Genomic DNA, 18,874 nt, shown 5'->3' on the forward strand with positions numbered 1-18,874 from the left:
GAGCATTGAGCTCTACCCTTTTGGGTGGATGTTTTGGATAAAAATTGGTTTTTTGGATAAAAAAAGTGTGTTCATTCGACGTCTAGAGCCTTTCTCTGCTGCATCCTGCAGTTTGGTGCAGTTTGACCCACTCTTAGCATGGCTTTATTTGATAAATGCCCTGAGTGTGGGAGGAAAATGGCCAAGACGGACCCACATGATGTCTGTATTCTCTGCTTATCATCTTCACATGTCCCTGCTACATGTGACATCTGCAAGACCTTCTCCAAGAGGACCCTGAGGGACAGAGAGAAGATTCTTCTTCAGGGACAGGAGCAGCAGAGAACAGGTGGGACTTCTGGGCATGGAGGATCTACTTCCCCATCCTCTGCCCATGCTTCAGCCACTGGAGGGACCTCCGGGCAGAAAAAGGAGCAGAAACGACGCCTACCGGCCGGAACATCCCGTTCGACGTCGAGGACTACGGCGGCGAAAGGTACAGCACCGGTGTGTTCGCCGTCGATCCAGGGCTCTGGATCTCGGCGTCCTCGACGTTCGACGTCGAGAGAGCCGGCAAGACCTCTGACTAGGTCGCCGTCGAAGGCTTCACAGTCGACGTCGACACACCATCGACGTTGTACTGAGCCCCGCAGCCAGCGCCGCTCGCCTCCTTCGCCGTTGAATCAAGCCACCGGCGACGGACGTCGAGGCGAGGGAGATCGCAGTCGAGGCGACGGAGATCGCCGTCGACGTCGAGAGGCTCGCCGTTGAGACGAAGACACTCGACGTCGAGAAAACGCCGTTCGACGTCGAGGGGACGCCGTGTGCATTCAACAGCGAGGAGAAGCCGTACGAGGTCCACGCACGGTTCGACGTCTAGGACGAGATCACCTGGTAACACTTCTAAAGTGATTACGATCTCCAGTCGTGGATCTAGGAGAGCGGGACGCTCCCCCTCGTTCACTTCGGCCTCTTCACGGAGTAGACCCGCAAAGAAGAGAAGGGTGGACGGAAGTCCGGACAGGGCTAGTCCGGGTTCTCCCGCAAGGAGTGATGGGAGAGTGTCTCCAATGGACCCCCTGCCACTGCCTCTACCGCGACCGCAGCCGCAGCCTCAGCCTCAGAAGCCTCTCACGCCGCCTCCTCCTCCGCCTCCTCCTCCCCCTCCTCCTCCTCCTCCTCCCCCTCCTCCTCCTCCTCCCCCTCCTCCTCCTCCACCTGACCCCCGGCTCCCAGTGGCGCCTCCTAAGCGACCTACGCCACCTCCGCCACCACCGCCTCTGGTGCCACAGCTCCCGCCTTCTCCTCGGCGACCAGTGGCTCCTAAGAGACTGAGATCACGCTCTAGGTCGCGCCGGAGGTCACGGAGCAGACGCAGATCGTCCACTCACACAAGGCATGGATGACGGAGGTATAGATCTCGATCCAGAGGCACGAGGTATTCGGACTCTTCTGGCACTGGACGGCTTTCCCCCACGTTATCGGAAACGCCGCCTACTAGAATCTCTCCAGTGGATGATATTGCCACTTTCCAAGATGTTCTGATGAGAGGGGCGGCAAAGTTGGGAATCTCAGTGGCAGTACCAGTTCCCCCAACCGCTGTGATATTCGAGACTTTACACAAGGCGCATCTATCACGCCCCCTCCTCCCTTTGGTTCCAGGCCTGGAGGAACCAGCCATGGAGGTCTTCTTGACACCGGCCGTGGTGAAGTCTGCTCCCTCACGGTTGCAAAAGAAATACAGGGCCCCTGATTCGGACCCGGCGTTCCTCAGGGTGGACCCTCCCCCGGACTCTGTCATTGTGGTTGCGGCTAGGAGGCAACATGCCACGTCGCCCTCTTCAACAGCTCCTCCAGATAAGGAGAGTCGCAAGATGGACTCCTTGGGGAGGAGGATGTGCTCTACGTCGGCCTCTACTATGAAGGCTGCTAGCGCCTCCGCTCTGCTGGGTCGCTATGACCGATCGTTATGGGACTCCCTGCAACTGTTTGCTGACTCCCTGCCTAGGGATAAATGGGAAGACTTCCAGGAGGTGTTCAATGAGGGCATGATGGTCTCCAACCAGATCATCAGTGCAGCGGGGGATGTCATTGCTGGCGGCCCATGGGTACTGTCATGGAGTACACATGAGGAGACATTCCTGGCTGAGACTTACCTCTCTAAAGCCTGAAGCGCAGCAAAAGATTGCTAACTTGCCTTTCTCTGGCACGACGTTGTTCGGGTCTCATGCGGATGACGAAATGGCCCGCATGAAGGCCGAAGCAGAAACCCTGAAGGCCGTGGGGTTGGAAAAACCCAAGGAACAGAAGCGATCATTCCGTTCCTATGGCAGGCGTGATTCTAAACAACGCGGCCAAGGGCGTCAGTCTGGTCAACAACAACACCACCAGCAACAACAACAGTTCCCGAGGCAGTCCTTTCAAAAGCGCCAGAGGGGCAGAGGCCAGCATCAATCCTCGTCGGGGAACAAAGGCCCGGCTGGGTCGAAGCCCTGAAAGGTCACTTCCCCCTCATCCGTTACCCGCTCCGGTGGGGCGAAGTATTCAATACTACCTGGCAGAGTGGAGAACAATAACTCAGGACAAGTGGGTGCTGAATATTGTTTGCAATGGGTACAGTCTTCGTTTCACCAGCCCGCCTCCACAGATTCCACCAGTGCGCTCTCCCTACATGGTGCGAGAGCTCCAGTGGGAGGCGGACATTCTGTTAAAGAAGAAGGCGATAGAAACTGTTCCTTTGAGGCAAAAAGGAAGAGGTCTTTACTCACGGTTCTTTCTCGTCAGAAAAAAGGACAAGAACGAGTTCAGGCCTATTCTAGATCTGCGTCAAGCAAACAAGTGGATCCGCAGTGAAAAGTTCCGTATGTTGTCCCTGCATCAGATTTACCCTCAGCTGCATCGAGGAGACTGGCTGTGCGCCATAGATCTGCAGGACGCTTACTTTCATGTGCCGATCGCACAAAAGCATCGCAAGTTCCTGAGGTTTCTGGTAGGCAACAACCATTACCAGTATACAGTACTCCCGTTTGGTCTGAAGTCTGCACCAAGGACGTTCTCCAAGTGCATGGCAGTGGTGGCAGCACACTTGCGGAAGAACAAAGTGTTTGTGTATCCATACCTGGACGATTGGCTGATCAAAGCTTCCACGTACCAGGAAGCCCAGTGTCATTTCAACAGGACAGCTGCCTTGCTTCATCGCCTGGGACTGCACATCAACATGTCGAAGTCAGTGCCGATCCCTGTGCAGTGTCTCCAGTACTTGGGGGCCTCAGTCAATACTTTGAACGCAAGCGTGTGTCCTTCGGAGGAGAGACGCTTATCTGTCCGTTGGAAGGCCCTGCACCTCCTCTCAGCCCACTCTCCTACAGTGAGGACGGTGTCCTCTTTACTGGGGTCGATGGCTTCCTGCATCTTTCTCACCCCCAATGCACGTCTGCATATGAGGCCTCTGCAGGAATGTCTGGAGGATCAATGGGACCAGAGGCGGGGGCGTTGGGAGGACAAGATTCATCTGTCCCAACACGCTCTACAGTCTCTGAAATGGTGGTGCTCCTCAGAGAATGTCTGCAAGGGGACTCCCTTTCACAAGGATATTCCGGTCCAGACCATAGTGACCGATGCGTCTCTCCAGGGCTGGGGAGCGCATTCAGGCCCTCTTCAGATTCAGGGGATATGGTCACAGACGGAGATGACTTACCACATCAACTTTTTGAAACTCAGAGCAGTACACTTGGCCCTGAAGGCGTTCCATCTCTCCTTCAAGACGAACTCCCTGCTAGTTCAGACGGACAATACTACTACCCTGTATTACCTCAACAAGCAGGGGGGCTCCCGTTCACGCACGCTGTCTCGGGAGGCACAGACTATCTGGAATTGGCTGCTGGCCAGGAACCTAACGATCACGGCAACCCATCTGCCGGGAGTGCAGAATGCCCAAGCCGATGCGCTCAGCAGGCTCGTTCAAGAAAATCACGAGTGGGTGCTAAACGACGACGTGCTAAGAGACGTCTTCGCAGAGTGGGGCACTCCGGATATCGATCTGTTCGCTACGGCCGAAAACAGCAAATGCCGCGACTTCGCGTCCAGGTACTACCAACCAGGGACACTGGGGAATGCCCTATGGATCAGCTGGTCCAACAGCTTTCTCTACGCCTTTCCACCCATTCCCCTGATTCTGGCGGTGCTGATCAAGCTGTCGCAATCCAGAGCCAGGATGATCCTGATTGCTCCGGAGTGGCCGAGGCAATGGTGGTTCACCGACCTTCTTCACCGGTCTGTTCTGCCACACCGGCGCCTGCCGTGTCGGCCGGACCTTCTCACGAGATTCGGAGGACAGATGGTTCACCCCAATCTCTCGTCCTTGAGTTTGGCGGCATGGCTCCTGAGCTAGTACAGTATGGACACATGAACCTACCTCAGGACTGTATGGAGATCTTGAAAGAGGCGAAGAGACCGTCTACGAGGACTTCTTACGCCTATAAGCGGAAGAGATTCTGCTTATGGTGCACGGCAAAGGACATTGACCCTACATCCTGTAAAGAAGATGTTATTTTGCCTTATCTGCTGCAGTTAGCTCAATCTGGGCTTAATTTTCAGTCTATTAAAGTTCATCTCGCAGCTTTGACTGCGTATAGAAAGGGCCCTTCCCAAACCTCATTTTTTCAAATCCCTGTGATTAAAGATTTTTTGCAGGGTTTGCGTAAGGTGTTTCCCCCTGTTAGACGACCTTCTCCACCATGGGAATTAAACGTTGTGTTGTCCAGATTGAGGGAGCCTTTTGAGCCTATTCATAAGGCTTCTCTGCAGCATTTGTCCTGGAAGGCTGCCTTCCTTGTGGCCATCACATCGGCCAGGAGAGTAAGTGAGATTCAGGCTCTGTGTTGTCAAGAGCCGTATACTGTATTCCATGCTTCTAAAGTGGTAATGCGTACTCATCCTAAGTTTTTACCTAAAGTGATATCTGATTTCCATGTAAATCAAATGATAACTTTGCCTAAATTTTTTCAGCATCCCTCCTCTCCGGCGGAGAGGTCTCTGCATTCACTAGATGTGCGTAGAGTGTTGAAATTCTCTCTAGATAAGACAAAAGACATCCGCAGGTCGGATCAACTGTTTGTAAATTATGGTTCGGTAAGAACTGGTCTAGCTACCTCGAAACAGTCCATCTCCAGATGGATTGTGTCCTGTATTCAGCTCTGTTATCAGAAAGCTAATAAGACGTTAGGGGGTAAGCCTACAGTGCATTCGACTAGGGGCAAAGCAGCGACTACAGCTTTGTTTAGGAATGTTCCAATCGCTGACATTTGTAAGGCTGCCACCTGGAAGTCGGTCCATACGTTTACAAAGCATTACTGCCTGGACTCTGATGCTAGGGCAGATGCGCAGGTTGGACAGGCTTCGCTGAGGAATTTGTTTGCACAGTAATTTGTTGGTGTTCAGTTTTTTACTCCACCGCTGTTTGTTGGTTGGGATGGGCTTGCCATTCTATTCATAGATTATGACTATACACAGAGATCCCCTACTACAGAAGGAGTAGTTTCTTACCTGTAACTCCAGTTCTGTAGTAGGGGTATCTCTGTTATAGTCATAAGCGACCCTCCCTCCTCCCCGGTGGAGTAACCTGGCAGTATCAGGCCTGTTGTTATACACCTTCAAAAAGAACTGAAAGTAACTTGCTTTGGCTGTGCATCCTGGGATACCGGGGGTCTCTGGAGAGTTCCTTAAAGGCACGGTATCCTTTTAGCAGACACATAATGACAGCCTATAGGGCTTGTCTGTCCACCCCTTCCTCTCTATTGTTTAAAGGGATTTTGGTGAAGGGAGTGTGATACAATAAACGAACATGTCAGATGTGAATAAAAATGACATTTAAACTTTATTTTGGCTTTTGTGTTCACTTCAGATGAAGTGCTGGCCAGCGCAGCCATATTGTTATTAGGCTGTATTATTTTGTCTGTCTCTTAAGTGTCTTTGCAGGTTTGCAAATGCAGGACAGCTTAAGAGATATTTTGATTGCTCCGGGGTCCCCGCACATGGGCGGGACTATTCATAGATTATGACTATAACAGAGATACCCCTACTACAGAACTGGAGTTACAGGTAAGAAACTACTCCATCATATGAACTCTATCAAATTAATCCATTTGCAGTTGGGTAATTGTAGGGGTCCTGAGATTGGATATATGTTGGTCTGGGATAGGGATAATCTGGACTCTGGGCAGGCCCATGAGATTTATAGAAAAACCCCAAAGGGACCACAGTGATTTCAGAAGTTCTGGGAGCATAATGCTTCACACTAATGAAAATAAGTTTGCCCAAACTGGCGATCTAAAACTTAGAACAGGCACCAGATAGGTTTTTCTGAGGTTTTAAAGATGGTGTCCGTATAACCTAAAAGATTCCCTCAACAGTTTGTGCATGAATTCTGGGCCAGGGGCCAGATATATAGACAGTGGAACATTCCACCCAATGATTCATCAGACATCCAAAAGGTTTTAAACCACTCGGGTGCTGGAGGCGAAGTGAAGCACATATTTCAGTGCCCACCATCTTTAAGATGGTGGGACTCATCCAATCTGGGCTAGAACACCCCAGATAATGGAGTCATTGGTCCCCTACCTGTCACTTCCCAGTAACGCTCCTAAATCTAGTATTCAGGTGGCACTCCCAGACCCTGAAGGCTAGATTCGTGATGACTTACGAAGCCTGTACACCAAAGAGCCACAACAGCAAGAAAGAAGAACCGGTGACTGACTCATCGCCAATCCTGCCTACCTGTCTGCTGCCTTTCGCTTCTGCTTCAAAAGTCATCTTGTCCTGCAGGCCCAGCTACCTCCAGAACCCTGGGAGGACTGCCTGCCTTCAACAAGAAGAAATACCCCAGTGGACCTGCCCAGAAGAAACCATCTTTAACGATCTCGAGATCTCTCCTGAGAAACTGCCCACCGGGCCCACCTCTGCAACGGACGCCCGAGTCCAAGTGGCCCACAGTCCTGCAAAGGTTCCCATGTGATTCTGAGCAGAAGTCCATCGTATGTTGACCCCTGCCAGACTCCACGTCGACACATGCAGCCTCTACACAACAACCCCCCCGCCCCCAAATCGCGTATGCTCCGGTAACCCTTTTCTGACGTCTAAGGACATCTCTGCACCTGAAGCCCCTAGGCTTTGAGAAGCTCGACCAACAGTGTCCCTATGTCCCAAGTGTCAGTACTTACCTGGGCATCTGTTGGTTTTCTTCGTCTGGGCTCCTGGCCAGAACCTGTAGCCTTTTTCTGAAACTGATCGCCTCCATTGGTTTGCATTGTGTGCCCGATGCTGTATTGGCACTCTGCACCTGGCCACCCCTTTGCTGCTGAGGGTGTATGTTTGGTGCTGCCCTGTGGCCCCTCCAGTGCTAGCCTAAACCCCTGGGGATTGACCCAACACCGCTTTTACCTACCTGTAACAGCGCATCTTCAATCACCCCCTGTCTCCATTCGTTAACATTGGGTACCTGACTCTGTATTTGACCTCTCCACTTGGCCACCTGTGTGCTGCCGGTGTTGCGGTCTTGGTGCTAACTTGAACCTGTCTTTGTGTTGACCTGAAACCCCAAAGATTGGATTTGTAAGTCATAAGCTTACGTACAAAACATCATTCTTGTTTTACTCCCATAGGTTAGCATTGCTGAACTGAAAATTGCAGAAAGTGTTGGCCTTTTAAAGTATTTCTAGTGGAAAACTTACCTAACTTTAGATGTAGATCTTGGTCTTAATATAAACCCAGGAGACAGTCAAAGAAACTGGAGGCTATGGGCAAGTCATCAGGCAGTTTAGCACACAAGACTCTAAATGCAATGTGTCTGTTGGGGCGATATGTACTTTCCCTGTGGGGCGTGGCACAGCTAGTTGTGCCCAGTTTACCTGACATAAAAGCCATTTCTCCTGAGCTGGATCAGGACGGTCAGGACATGGCCAGACGTACAGTTCAGTCAGGTCTCAATGCTGCTAACCCCATGGTGATGGGATCTTCTCTGCCACGCCTTGCTCCATACAGCTGGAGTCTCTTTTGGTAACAAATCGACTCTGACCGGACTTACTGTTTGATGGATCAAAGATCTTTGGTGACAAAACTGGAAAGAATGAAAGAGGTAAGGGCTGCAGCCTGTTCTCTACCACTCCAGCTTTGCTATAAGTAGCTATAGAAGTTCATGGGCTTTGCGCAAGGCTTTAATTTTCACAAAAGACAATTTTAACAGCCCCAGCTGTTCAGGTAGTACAGGGGCTCAGGTAAAAGTAGATCTCTGGCAGACAGTCTCCTCCTCTTCTGGGGATCAGCTCTATTTTGATCTTGCCAGACAATCTGAGGCCAGTGGGAGTTCAGATGCCCTCCTTTCTACAGACCTGGAAGGCCAAAATGTCAGACTAGCAGATCACTCCAATTGTAGAAAAGGGGTACACCCTACTGTTTCAACAGACGCTTTCCTACATCGCTCCCCTAAGATCTATTCCCTCAGAAGACCATCTCAGAATTTTGCAGCTGGAAGTGTCAAAGCCTTCCTGCAAAAGGGAGCAATAGAGTTGGTGCCTGAGCAGGAAGTTGGGCAGCAGTGTTCTTTCCTAATCCCCAAAATGAACTTTGGGGATTTGTCCGATCCTCGACCTATGTGTTTTGAACTTTTTCTTTCTCAATGAGAGATTCAAGACGCTGTTCTTGGCTAAAATTCTTTTAGCTCTGCAAGGAAAACACTCAGTGGTGTCTCTTGACTTGCAGGATCCATCTTTCGCTATACCGATATAGCAGTAACACAGGAGGCATCTGCATGTTGATATAAGGTCCACACGCTACCAGTTTGCAGTCCTCCTGTTTTGATTAACACCTGCTCTTCAAGGTGGCGGTGGTGGCTCATCTAAGGAGGTCTGAAATTCCAGTAGCTCCCTACCTGAACAAATGTCTGCTCAAAGCCAAGTTGCCTCAAAAGGTGTTTAGCCACCTGAAAGCCTCGGAATCCCTGCTGTTGAATTTTGGCTTTTCGGTTAACCTACTAAAGTCTCATCTGGAGCCCTCTCAGCACCTCGTATTCATAGGGACAATTTGACCTCCCATCGATCCTTTCCTATTCATCAAATGATCCGTGACATTCAGTTCATGATTTTCTTGTTTCAGGAAAGAACTCAAGTTCCCGTCCTGCTGATCTTGGTGCCCACTATCTCTGCTGGATTCCTGTATACTTCTGGTTTGGTATGCTGCCTGGCATGTAAGAGCTCTTCAGTGGTTCCTCCCCAGGCTGTGAATCCCACACTGAGAGATCTGTCAAACACCATGGTGATCCCCCCTGATGCTGCAGTGGACCTGACCTGGTGGTGAATGGAGGAGACCCTATCAAGAGGGATACCCTTCTGCCAACCACCAGCAGTGACCACAGCTATGAGAGGCACCTCTACCCTTAGGTAGGGGAGTTTACCTATGGTAACTGGAGATCAGAGCACTTTGGTCTCCAGAGGAGCACGTTGTGCACATCAACCTGCTGAAACTGAGGTTTATTTCAGATGGCACCCAGATCTTGATGAACCACTTTACTGCAACAAGCAGGGTGGAGTAGTGTCTCACCATCTCTGACTAGAATCCATTAGGATCTGGGCCTGGGTGCCCCAGCATGGGATTCGGCTTCTTGCCAACCATCGAGCTGACTAAAAGCACCAGGCTCAACAGCCAGGTGCTTTGCAGTCAAAAATCAAATGTCCTATTAATCACTTCAAAGCAGCTGTTAGAATCCGGGGTCTTTGGTTGGCGCAGGTATGCACTTGCGACAAGCAGGGACCTTTTCCTCTAAGTCAGGGTGTAGGATTACCTCTTTAAAAATAATCCCTGCTCACACTCTAGGTAACGTGGCGCGAGCAGTCAGGCTAGATTTCCAGAGGGCATTAGGTTAAGCGTTCAAGATATCAAACGCAATAATCACCACCCCACCACACAAAGACACAAGGCTATATTTATATCAAAATAAAGTTCTTTATATAAAAGATTTCTTTAGGCAGGTTGTCAAAATACAGTTCTCTTGCTTCAATAATGTTCCAGTTACTTTTAAATGCTTTTAGGCAGTCCACAGTTCCTAAAATGGCACTTTCCTGTTCAAAATAAGCTTCCTTGGGGTATTGTGCGCTTCGTAGCGCCTCCGGTACGCTTCGTACCACTATCTGGGCTCGTCGTGCCGTTTCTCACGCTTCTCGCGTGAGGACGTGTATGCTGGACGTGAACCGTACGGACTGTACCCTCGTAGGTACGCGTCGTACACGTTCGGGACGTCTCGTGCCAAACCTCACGCTTCCCGCGTGAGCACCGGCAATGCTTTTGGTGCTGTACGGGTCGTACAGATGCAGGGACACGCCGCACACGGACGGCAGAGCAGGTACGGCTCGTACAAAGGGCAGTACGGCTCGTACTAAGGCGCGCTGGTCACAATACCTTGGTTCTTCGAGGGTAAGGTACGCTGCGGCCTCAGGAGTCCACAAAGGAGTGTCCCACGTCTCGTTGTCGTCCCTTGCAGTCCGAGGGTGGCGGTGCTTTGTGGAGTACTCGAGGACATTCCCCGGCGCACAACGAGGTTGGCAGAAGGAGGGGCGGCTCGGGGGTGATTTCTAGCGCGTGGCAGCGCTGTCTGCTTCGTCCAGGTGACGAACAGGTGCTTGGGGTCCTTACAGTGATCTCAGCGGCGCAGGGTCGCAGAGGCGCCGCGCTTGGACGTCCAGGGTCTCTTCCTTGCGTTGCGAGCTACGGCTCGGGGGGGCAGTTGCTTGCGGTGCTTGGGCCAGGCAGGCAGGCCTTTGCGGTGCTTACGGTAGCCCCGGTGGCAAACGTCGCGGTGCTCGGGGAGAGAGAGAGAGGAGCACACAGGTTCGCTGGGGGTCAACCTTACAGGGTCACCTCCAGCAGCTTCTCTTCTTCTTAGGGAAAGGTAGCGCCCACTGTTCCTGGGGCGCAGTTCAGGGGGCAAGTTCACCAGCAAGCCCTTGGAGATTGTTCAGCACAAGTTGAATTTCAAAGTCTTTTCTCAGTCTTTTCCTCCTCTCCTTCAGCAGCAAGGCACCCACCACAGGCCAGTCTCACAGGTCAGAGACAGTAGTCCTCCATGCAGCTTTCCCAGGTCCTTCTCTTCGGGCAGAGTTTCTTCTTGGCGCAAACAGGATCTGATTTCTTAGGAGCAGGGCTCCTTCTTTAAAAGCACAATTCTTTTGTTCTTTGTCGCCAGGGGGCCTGGGCCTGGCTCAGTCCAGTTTTGGAGCACTTTGTTGTGGTGACTCTGCTCTTTCCTTTCAGCAGCAGGGCAGAGACATCAGCAGCTCCACAGGGGGCGGAGCCGGCATTGTGGTGGCAGAGCACAGGTCTATTCAGAGTCAAAGGTGTACTCCTCCCACCCATCCTGGTGTAATCTCTCTACCCACCACCTGGCAGCCAGCCTGTCTCCTGGAATTCCCCAGCCCTGCTCCTTTACTGTTACTAGGCAGAACACACACACACACACACACACACACAGCAGAGGCGGACTGAAATGGCCAGGTCAGTAAATACTAACTTTCTAAAAGTAATATTTACAAACACAGGATATTTAAAATAAACTTCACTAAAAGAAGTATTTTATTATTCTGAGTTCAGGCATACTAAACTTGACTTTCTACCATGCTCTCTGAGTCCACTGGGATTACAGCGTGTAGTAATTCCAGCAGCCCATTCTGGCCTATGGAGAGCAGGTAGCCTTCAATAGTGAAAAACGAAAATGGCTGTAATTCACTATTGGGACATGCCACACGCATCAGGGCATGTCCTACCTTATACTTACAATGCACCCTGCCCTTGAGCCTACCAGAGGGGTGACTAATATGTAGTTAAGTGAAGGTTTGGGGACTGGCAAGTAGGTGCACTTGCGCAATCAGCGCGACAGTACCAGACCGCGCGCAGGTTCTGCAGTGGCAGACCCTAGACACATTTTACTAGGCCGCTTCTGTGGGTGGCACAAGCAGTGCTGCAAGCCCACCAGCTGCATTTGTATTTACAAGCCCTGGCACTCCTGGTGCACTTTACTAGGGGCTGATAGTAAACCAAATAAGCCAATCATAGATCCCACCCAACATATACATTTTATACAGGGAGCACATGCACTGTGGCACTGGTTGGCAGTGGCACATTAACATTTTACCATAGGGAGAGCATATGCACCTTTGCACTGATCAGCAGTGGTAAGGTGCCCAGAGTCATAAAACAGCCAACACCAGGTCAGAAAAAATACAGGAGGAAGGCAAAAAGTTTAGGGATGACCCTGCAAAAAGGGCCAGGTCCAGCAGCCGCAAATGCAACTTGTAATTAAATGTATTCTTTATTTTCTCAAAGGAATAAAAACAGTGTTTGCCCAAGCCCATGGGGCATACGTTTAAATCACAGCTTCAAAGCCCTGTGGAACAAGCAATACATCTTAAGGTCGTCATGTTGAAATACCACCTAAACATCATACATATCAGTAGCAATCCTATTTATGCAGTACGAGCCTCTTCTATACCCATATATTTTGCATCAATCCACCATTTAGTTGCTTTGCATCAATCCACCATTTAGTTGCTGGGTCTGGAAGTATTCGGAGTGAATTATTTTTCTTTTGGAGTCTCCCAGGTCGGAGTTTTACCTGTCCTATATATTTAAAGTAATGATTGCATCATCTAATTTATCATATGCATCGGCTCACCTTATTGTTGAAGTACATTTAAAAATGAACAAAGTGTAAGCGTTTTAACTGCATTTGATTTTTTTTTTACTTAAACACAAGTAAATTAGTTTATAATGCTCCTCCAGTAGTCTGAAAATATCAATTGATGATGAAACACGTTCAAGCTCTACTTGTTTATCCATATGTTTTCAACATTTCTTTGACACTTTTTTAACAAGTAAAATAGTTAAAGGCAAGTGTGTTTCCAGTCTGGATTCCTGCCTCATATTTCTGTCTGAAGCATTTGCATCATAACATTACAGGGATGCCAGTTTTGAGATCCTCATGCCTTTGCATCAGTCTGGGCAGTGTTTTTTCCCATTCTGTCAAGTACTAGTCCCACTGTGTTTATAAGTTAGAAATGGGATTTGTTTAAAATGTGATATTTCCTCAACAGAGTACAGTATTACATGAAATCAAAAATCATGTTCACATTGCGTTCCAGGTAGGAAGTTCCATAGGTAGTGTATTTTCGAACTGTGGTCTGTAAAGTTTTCAATATGTTTGGGCCTCTAAATTGATATCCAAAACAGATTACCTTTTTATGTGATTTTATTTTGAGCCCTAAATGGTATAAAACCTGATGTGTCACTGATCGAATGTTTGCCATTTGATGTGGCTTTCTTAGAGGTCAAAGAACCATGCAAACCTATTCAAGGTTTAATAAAGAAATGTTTCTCACTGTCCTGTACTTTTGAAGGATAATTTAAAATCCGGTTAGCCTTGATCATGTGCCCCCAGAATTCAAATGTTTAATTAGTCGCTTTACTTACAGGAAGCAATGTTGGAATGCCTTTGTGTGACCTAGACCTGCAATATTAAACATGTATATAATAATTTGATTTTATCTGTCCACCTTTAAAAGACTTTATTGGATCAGCTATTTTAATTCTTTCTGAAATACGTCTGCTATCCTTTGGCCCGTAGGTTGCTGTTTGAGGCAAATCTCATTTAGACTAACAAAGCTTAGCAAATATAATTGAGCATAAAAAGCATACTTTCTGCTTATTGTGTTGTAGTGTTTAAAAATGTTAGGAAGCACAAATTATCAACATATGTTTTGTAGATGTTATTGTGGTTAACTGGGGGAAGCTTTAGTAGTGGTTATAATTTTCATGGTGCCTTTTAAGGAAATTAAAACATGTTATTAAATTGGTTGCAAATGGAATGGAAGTACCTAAACATTTTAAGATCTAGTAGCTTCTGATCTGCTAATTGTAGTTCTCTAAATCTTAGTTCACTAAATTAGCAATGCTTATAAAAATAAATGTAAATTAAATATAACTTGTGAAGGCAGTTTCTTTGACCTACTAGATTAGCAACAGTGTAAGAGTTCATAGCAGCTCATCCTTGCAACCGCTTACCTTTCTGGATCTCCTGCCAAGTGCAGCATTTTAAATGAAACAGTTCTTTTCAACACCCAGCTCTGATATCGCCAGTTCTGTGATCACATCTATTGTAAAAGGAGCTGTCCTTGAATCATGCAATTATTCATGAGCAGTCATAAACTTGTTAATAAGATAGAAATGACCAGGCTACACCAACAGTTAATGGAAATGCACAATCTTCTCCGAAGCAGCCAGTATGCTTTTAGAAGAAAAATGGGAACAGCATTGAGATATCTGAGAAATGTTTATCATTGCTTTAGATCTGTATAGTCCTGCAATGCTCATAGTTTTGATTTCTTAACACACCAATTGATCATAACATTCTGATTAAAATGCTTGAAGTAGATTAGTATTTCACGGACTACCAATCAATCTTAAAATATTAGTCCTACCAAATAATTAGTTCTGTTCTCCAAGGCTAGTCCCTTGTGGGGGTAGAAAAGCATTGTCTTTCTAACCTGACTGTTTAGTATATCATAAACACCAGCACTGAAAATTGAACACCAGGTTGATATCCAGCAGTCAGTAAATTTAAACTTGACACTCAATCTAATATTGAAGTGTTTGGACAGTATTAATTTGTAACTGTAAAGAAAGCGACCTCTGGCTGAACAGCCTAAAATAGTTAATAGTGCTAGTGCCTGATCTGAAATCCGGACTATCTTATTGGGTCAATTCTAACCAAGACACAGAAAAGTAAGTATTTAGGTATTGTAACTGCTCAAACCAGACATTGAATACAACTGGCTCTAACGCAGATTATAAAGCCCTGGAAGAATTGAAAAATCTGTGCATTCAGAAATTGCAGAAGCGCTATTTAATGTAGAATGAGGAGGCAAGCCTGGGCCTTATACTGAAATCACACTAACATGATACCTTAAAACCCCTACTACACCAACAGCAGGTGGCTAGAATGATATTTAGCACTGTACGTCATGCACATGATGCACAAGAACAAGTCATCGGGTTAACTGCTAAGTCAAACAGCCCCCTGGACTTTCATGTCAAAATGTCTACAATCCAATAGCTGATGTTTGGGTAGGAAAAAGTATGGGGAATGTCATTCGAAGTAAATGTCTGTTGTATTGAGTGTGCTCAACTTGGTGAGATTAGCATAAGCACATGCACTTCAGAAAACCTAAGATGTAATTTAGACACTCCAACTGATTTTCTGTTGCTGTAATCTTCTTTCTTGTGATATGCTAAATCTGCAGGCCTACAATAGTCAAGCTAATCAGTAAATCCAAACTAGTCTTGAAAATAGCCTGACCGCCCATATGGTACCTCAGAAATGCAGATTCAGTGCAGTGATTGTGAAACTGGATTGACAGCCATATTTGCATTCTGGTCTGATTTCAACTGTGATTTAAAAGTTGTATGATCATGCTTGTGCAATTGAATTCTAGTGAAAGGACCCGATTTACATCTGGCCTGGACTGTAAACTGCCCTCACTCTGTGATTTATGTGCTCTATCAATAACAGTGAACATTCTTCCCCTTTCAAATTCTACTCAAAGTATTTGAAATGAATTGGTAATATCCCTTAACATGTAGTCTTTTGTATGAATAAAACAGACATCCAAACATTTGTATCAGACGCCATTTACAAACTAAGGATCAAAGTAGTGATTATAAGTCCTTTGAAAGCAGAAAATACATAAACTGGAAACTTCTAGTTCTTAAAGGTCAATCATAACCCATAGTGATAGTTGTTTGTTTTGCAAAAAAAGCAGTGCTTTGATTTTAATTAGAATAAATGCTTAATTTTGTGTAAATTAGTTTGATAGCATATTGGATGTGATCTAAGGGTAAAACGAAAACCATCAATTTGTTTTAGACACATTTTAGGAAAGGAATATATGATTTCAACAATATTGATTTCCCTTTAGAAAACATCTGAGTTGTGTAATAAGTGGGGAGACAGTGGTTTGTGAGATAAAGAAACTCCAATATTAATGGAATAGGTATTCTTTTTTTTATTTAAATTTACATTATTTTAACACGAGCCAATATGATCTGTCATAACAACCTGTTTTCCTGTTATGACTGACTCTAGAACCCTATGCAATCTTCTAACTCTAAAAAGAATTATAATTTCCCTTTTTTTGACTCTGGTATCCTTTTTAGATGATGAAAGTTGTTCAAGTTTATGCAGAAACACAAGAGATGAATTTGAAGGTAAGATTTTCAGACCATGCAAACTTGGTGAAGGGATGTGCAATACCTATAGTTAAATATTTTATTTTGTTTTCAGGCGGACTCAGAAGTGGCACAAGCTGGGAAGGCGGTTGCATTCTATTTTGAGGAAAAACTGCGAGATGTCTATCCAGATAGAACTTTCCAACCTTTACCAGAAAATGAGCCAGAAGAGGATGACGGCGAAGTAACTGATGACTCTGATGAGGACTTTGTACAGCCGCGTAAAAAACGTCTAAAATCTGATGAAAAACCGGTGCATATAAAATAACATAACATATGGACTTGTATCAATTGTAAAAAAACAAAACTTATTTAAGTGTTCCTGAAATAATATAATGCCTGCGGAGACAACTTCTTAAAGAAGGCGGCAGCTTTAAGACAGTATTAAACTTTAAAACTCTACACACACAAAAAAACATTCTTTTAAAATTCAACGCAGAAGACAAGGCTTTTTTTCTTCGGGTTTTTCATTTTTTTTTTACTTCTTTTAATTTCCTAATATGTTGAAATGAGCTGTCTTACCCTGTTCTGAGAAGTGACTTTAATTTTTTATTAGAATGAAGTTTTGATATGTTGATTTGTACATATTAAGTGAACCTACACTTTCCTTGTTTTCCTTCTGAAAGACTCGACCAGACCATGTAGTAACTGTATTTAACTCATTAACACTGGACTACAGTGTACATAAGGAGTGATATTGTTTTCAGCACTGCTTCGAGTGCACTTAGGTTTGATTGGGTTTGTTTATGAAACTTAGGAACTGTCAGCTTTTCTTTGTTGATTACGTAGTCAACATTTTCATTAAGACTGCTGATCATGGTATTTTTCTGATTGGTTAAGCAATGTAGAGAAATTACGCTTGTAAATATGAGTAGACAATAATTATTTCTTGTTATACCTCTAAATCAACTCCTATGTGCTATCTTGTTGCAGTTATACATTTTTGTGAATGGTTCATTTTGGCAGTGAACTGTATTTTATCTGGACATGCTCTTAACTGTTATATAAGAGACAGGATGTTTGTTTGTGCCAAATATCTAGTCTTTTGCTTTTACTGAACTTAAGAAATATTTGGCTTGACTACAGTCTTCCCTTATAATGCTATCAGTTTTTTGATGATCCGCTACTGGAAAAACAAAACATGAATATTACCAAATATGTTCAGTTTCTTATATTCACTGTCTTATTTGTAAATACTGTATTTACTTTTTTATGGAGCAGCAACATTTGCTGCACTGTTTTTAGTCCATGTGTGCTCCTATTTTTTTGTGTTGTACTATGTTGTGTTATTTCTAGCATTGCATTCATATTTGGAGGTTTTCTCTGAACACCTCAAAACTCTTCATCCTTTCAAGCCTGTGATAGAATTGTTAGCAGAAGCTTTTTTTGGTCAGGGTTCATATTAATTCTTCAAGTATTGTGTTGAAGAATCACATTATTCCATAAGCTGGAATGACGTTGCCCTGTTTTAAATAGTTGCCCCTTTGAACATGTGTTTAACCAAATGCAGATATTTGCCAATCAAAAATTCATATCTGAAAAGTATATAACCTGTTTTTAAAAAAACAAACTACATACATTTCTATTTATACTACTGAATGCACTTTATCCTTGAAAGGAATGAAGTTGAGTTGACATTTGTTCAAGCTATTTTTTAATTTTTTATTTAATTGAAACAAAAAATTGAGAGGTTGAATTGCTTGAGAAATAAAGCAAATTAATAAATGACTGAGGATTTCCCAACTTTTAGTTTTGCAGTCGTAATGCATTATGTCAATAATTAATGTTCCCTCCTGTCCAAGTAACATGAGACATATCTACACCAATTTTTGAAAGATAACATTGGTGCTTGGTTGACTTGCTTCTTGCATTGCAAATTTTAACCACTAACTTAATATATTGACCCACACTCATGCAGAGAAATTAAAGTGTGGTCATATTAGTGGTGGAAACAAAATAAGGAATAATTCTAGCTTTTTTGGTACATCGATTATGTAATTGATGTTTCTAGCTCTTAATAGAGCACATGGATATTGTGTCTTGGTGGGACGGAGGAGGAGAACAAACTGCAGTATGGCGGGCTTTTTTTCTAACCACTTTTCATGGCATTTTAGTTAGGATTCCCTCTGTGTATCTTCTTAAAAATATCACTTTGCACAAATATGATTATGGGGATGTCTAAATAAATACTGAATTGCCCAAATGTGGGTTAACGTGGATGGTTAATCCCTCCCACTGCTCCATAGTAAATCAAAAACATACCTTAATTGTTAACATGTTGTGAGGCTATCTTGGAAATGTTTGCTTTGTAAATCTACCTGATGTTTATACAATAAGACGTCTCCCGAAGTATATTTTAGTATTTGTTTTTTCTCTTTCTAACTCCTATTACTGGTATACATTTTACTTTGTTGCTTGTCTAGTATGATAGATATATTGTACTACTTTTCTACCAGATGTGGATTCTGTCACTATTGCAAGTAACTACCTTTACATTTCCTATTTAAGAGCCTTGTTTAAAAATGAACTCACTTTAGATGGTCTTTTTCTTCAATGTAAAGCCTTTTCCCCT

At 45.3% G+C, this 18,874-nt stretch overlaps 1 protein-coding gene across 2 annotated transcripts in view; it reads left to right on the forward strand.

The window, feature by feature from the left end:
- Positions 1-18,654, forward strand: part of TRIM33 (tripartite motif containing 33) — a 695,715-nt gene extending 677,061 nt beyond the window's left edge. For both annotated transcript variants that reach the window (XM_085652097.1, XM_085652090.1), the window contains 2 exons: positions 16,231-16,281; positions 16,358-18,654. In XM_085652097.1, the coding sequence (XP_085508223.1) occupies positions 16,231-16,281; positions 16,358-16,570 (264 nt within the window). In that variant the 3' untranslated portion in view covers positions 16,571-18,654. The remainder of the gene's footprint in view (positions 1-16,230; positions 16,282-16,357) is intronic.
- Positions 18,655-18,874: the final 220 nt, after the last annotated feature.

Source organism: Triturus cristatus, chromosome 1_1 (assembly GCF_964204655.1).
Source record: "Triturus cristatus chromosome 1_1, aTriCri1.1, whole genome shotgun sequence".
NCBI lineage: Eukaryota > Metazoa > Chordata > Amphibia > Caudata > Salamandridae > Triturus > Triturus cristatus.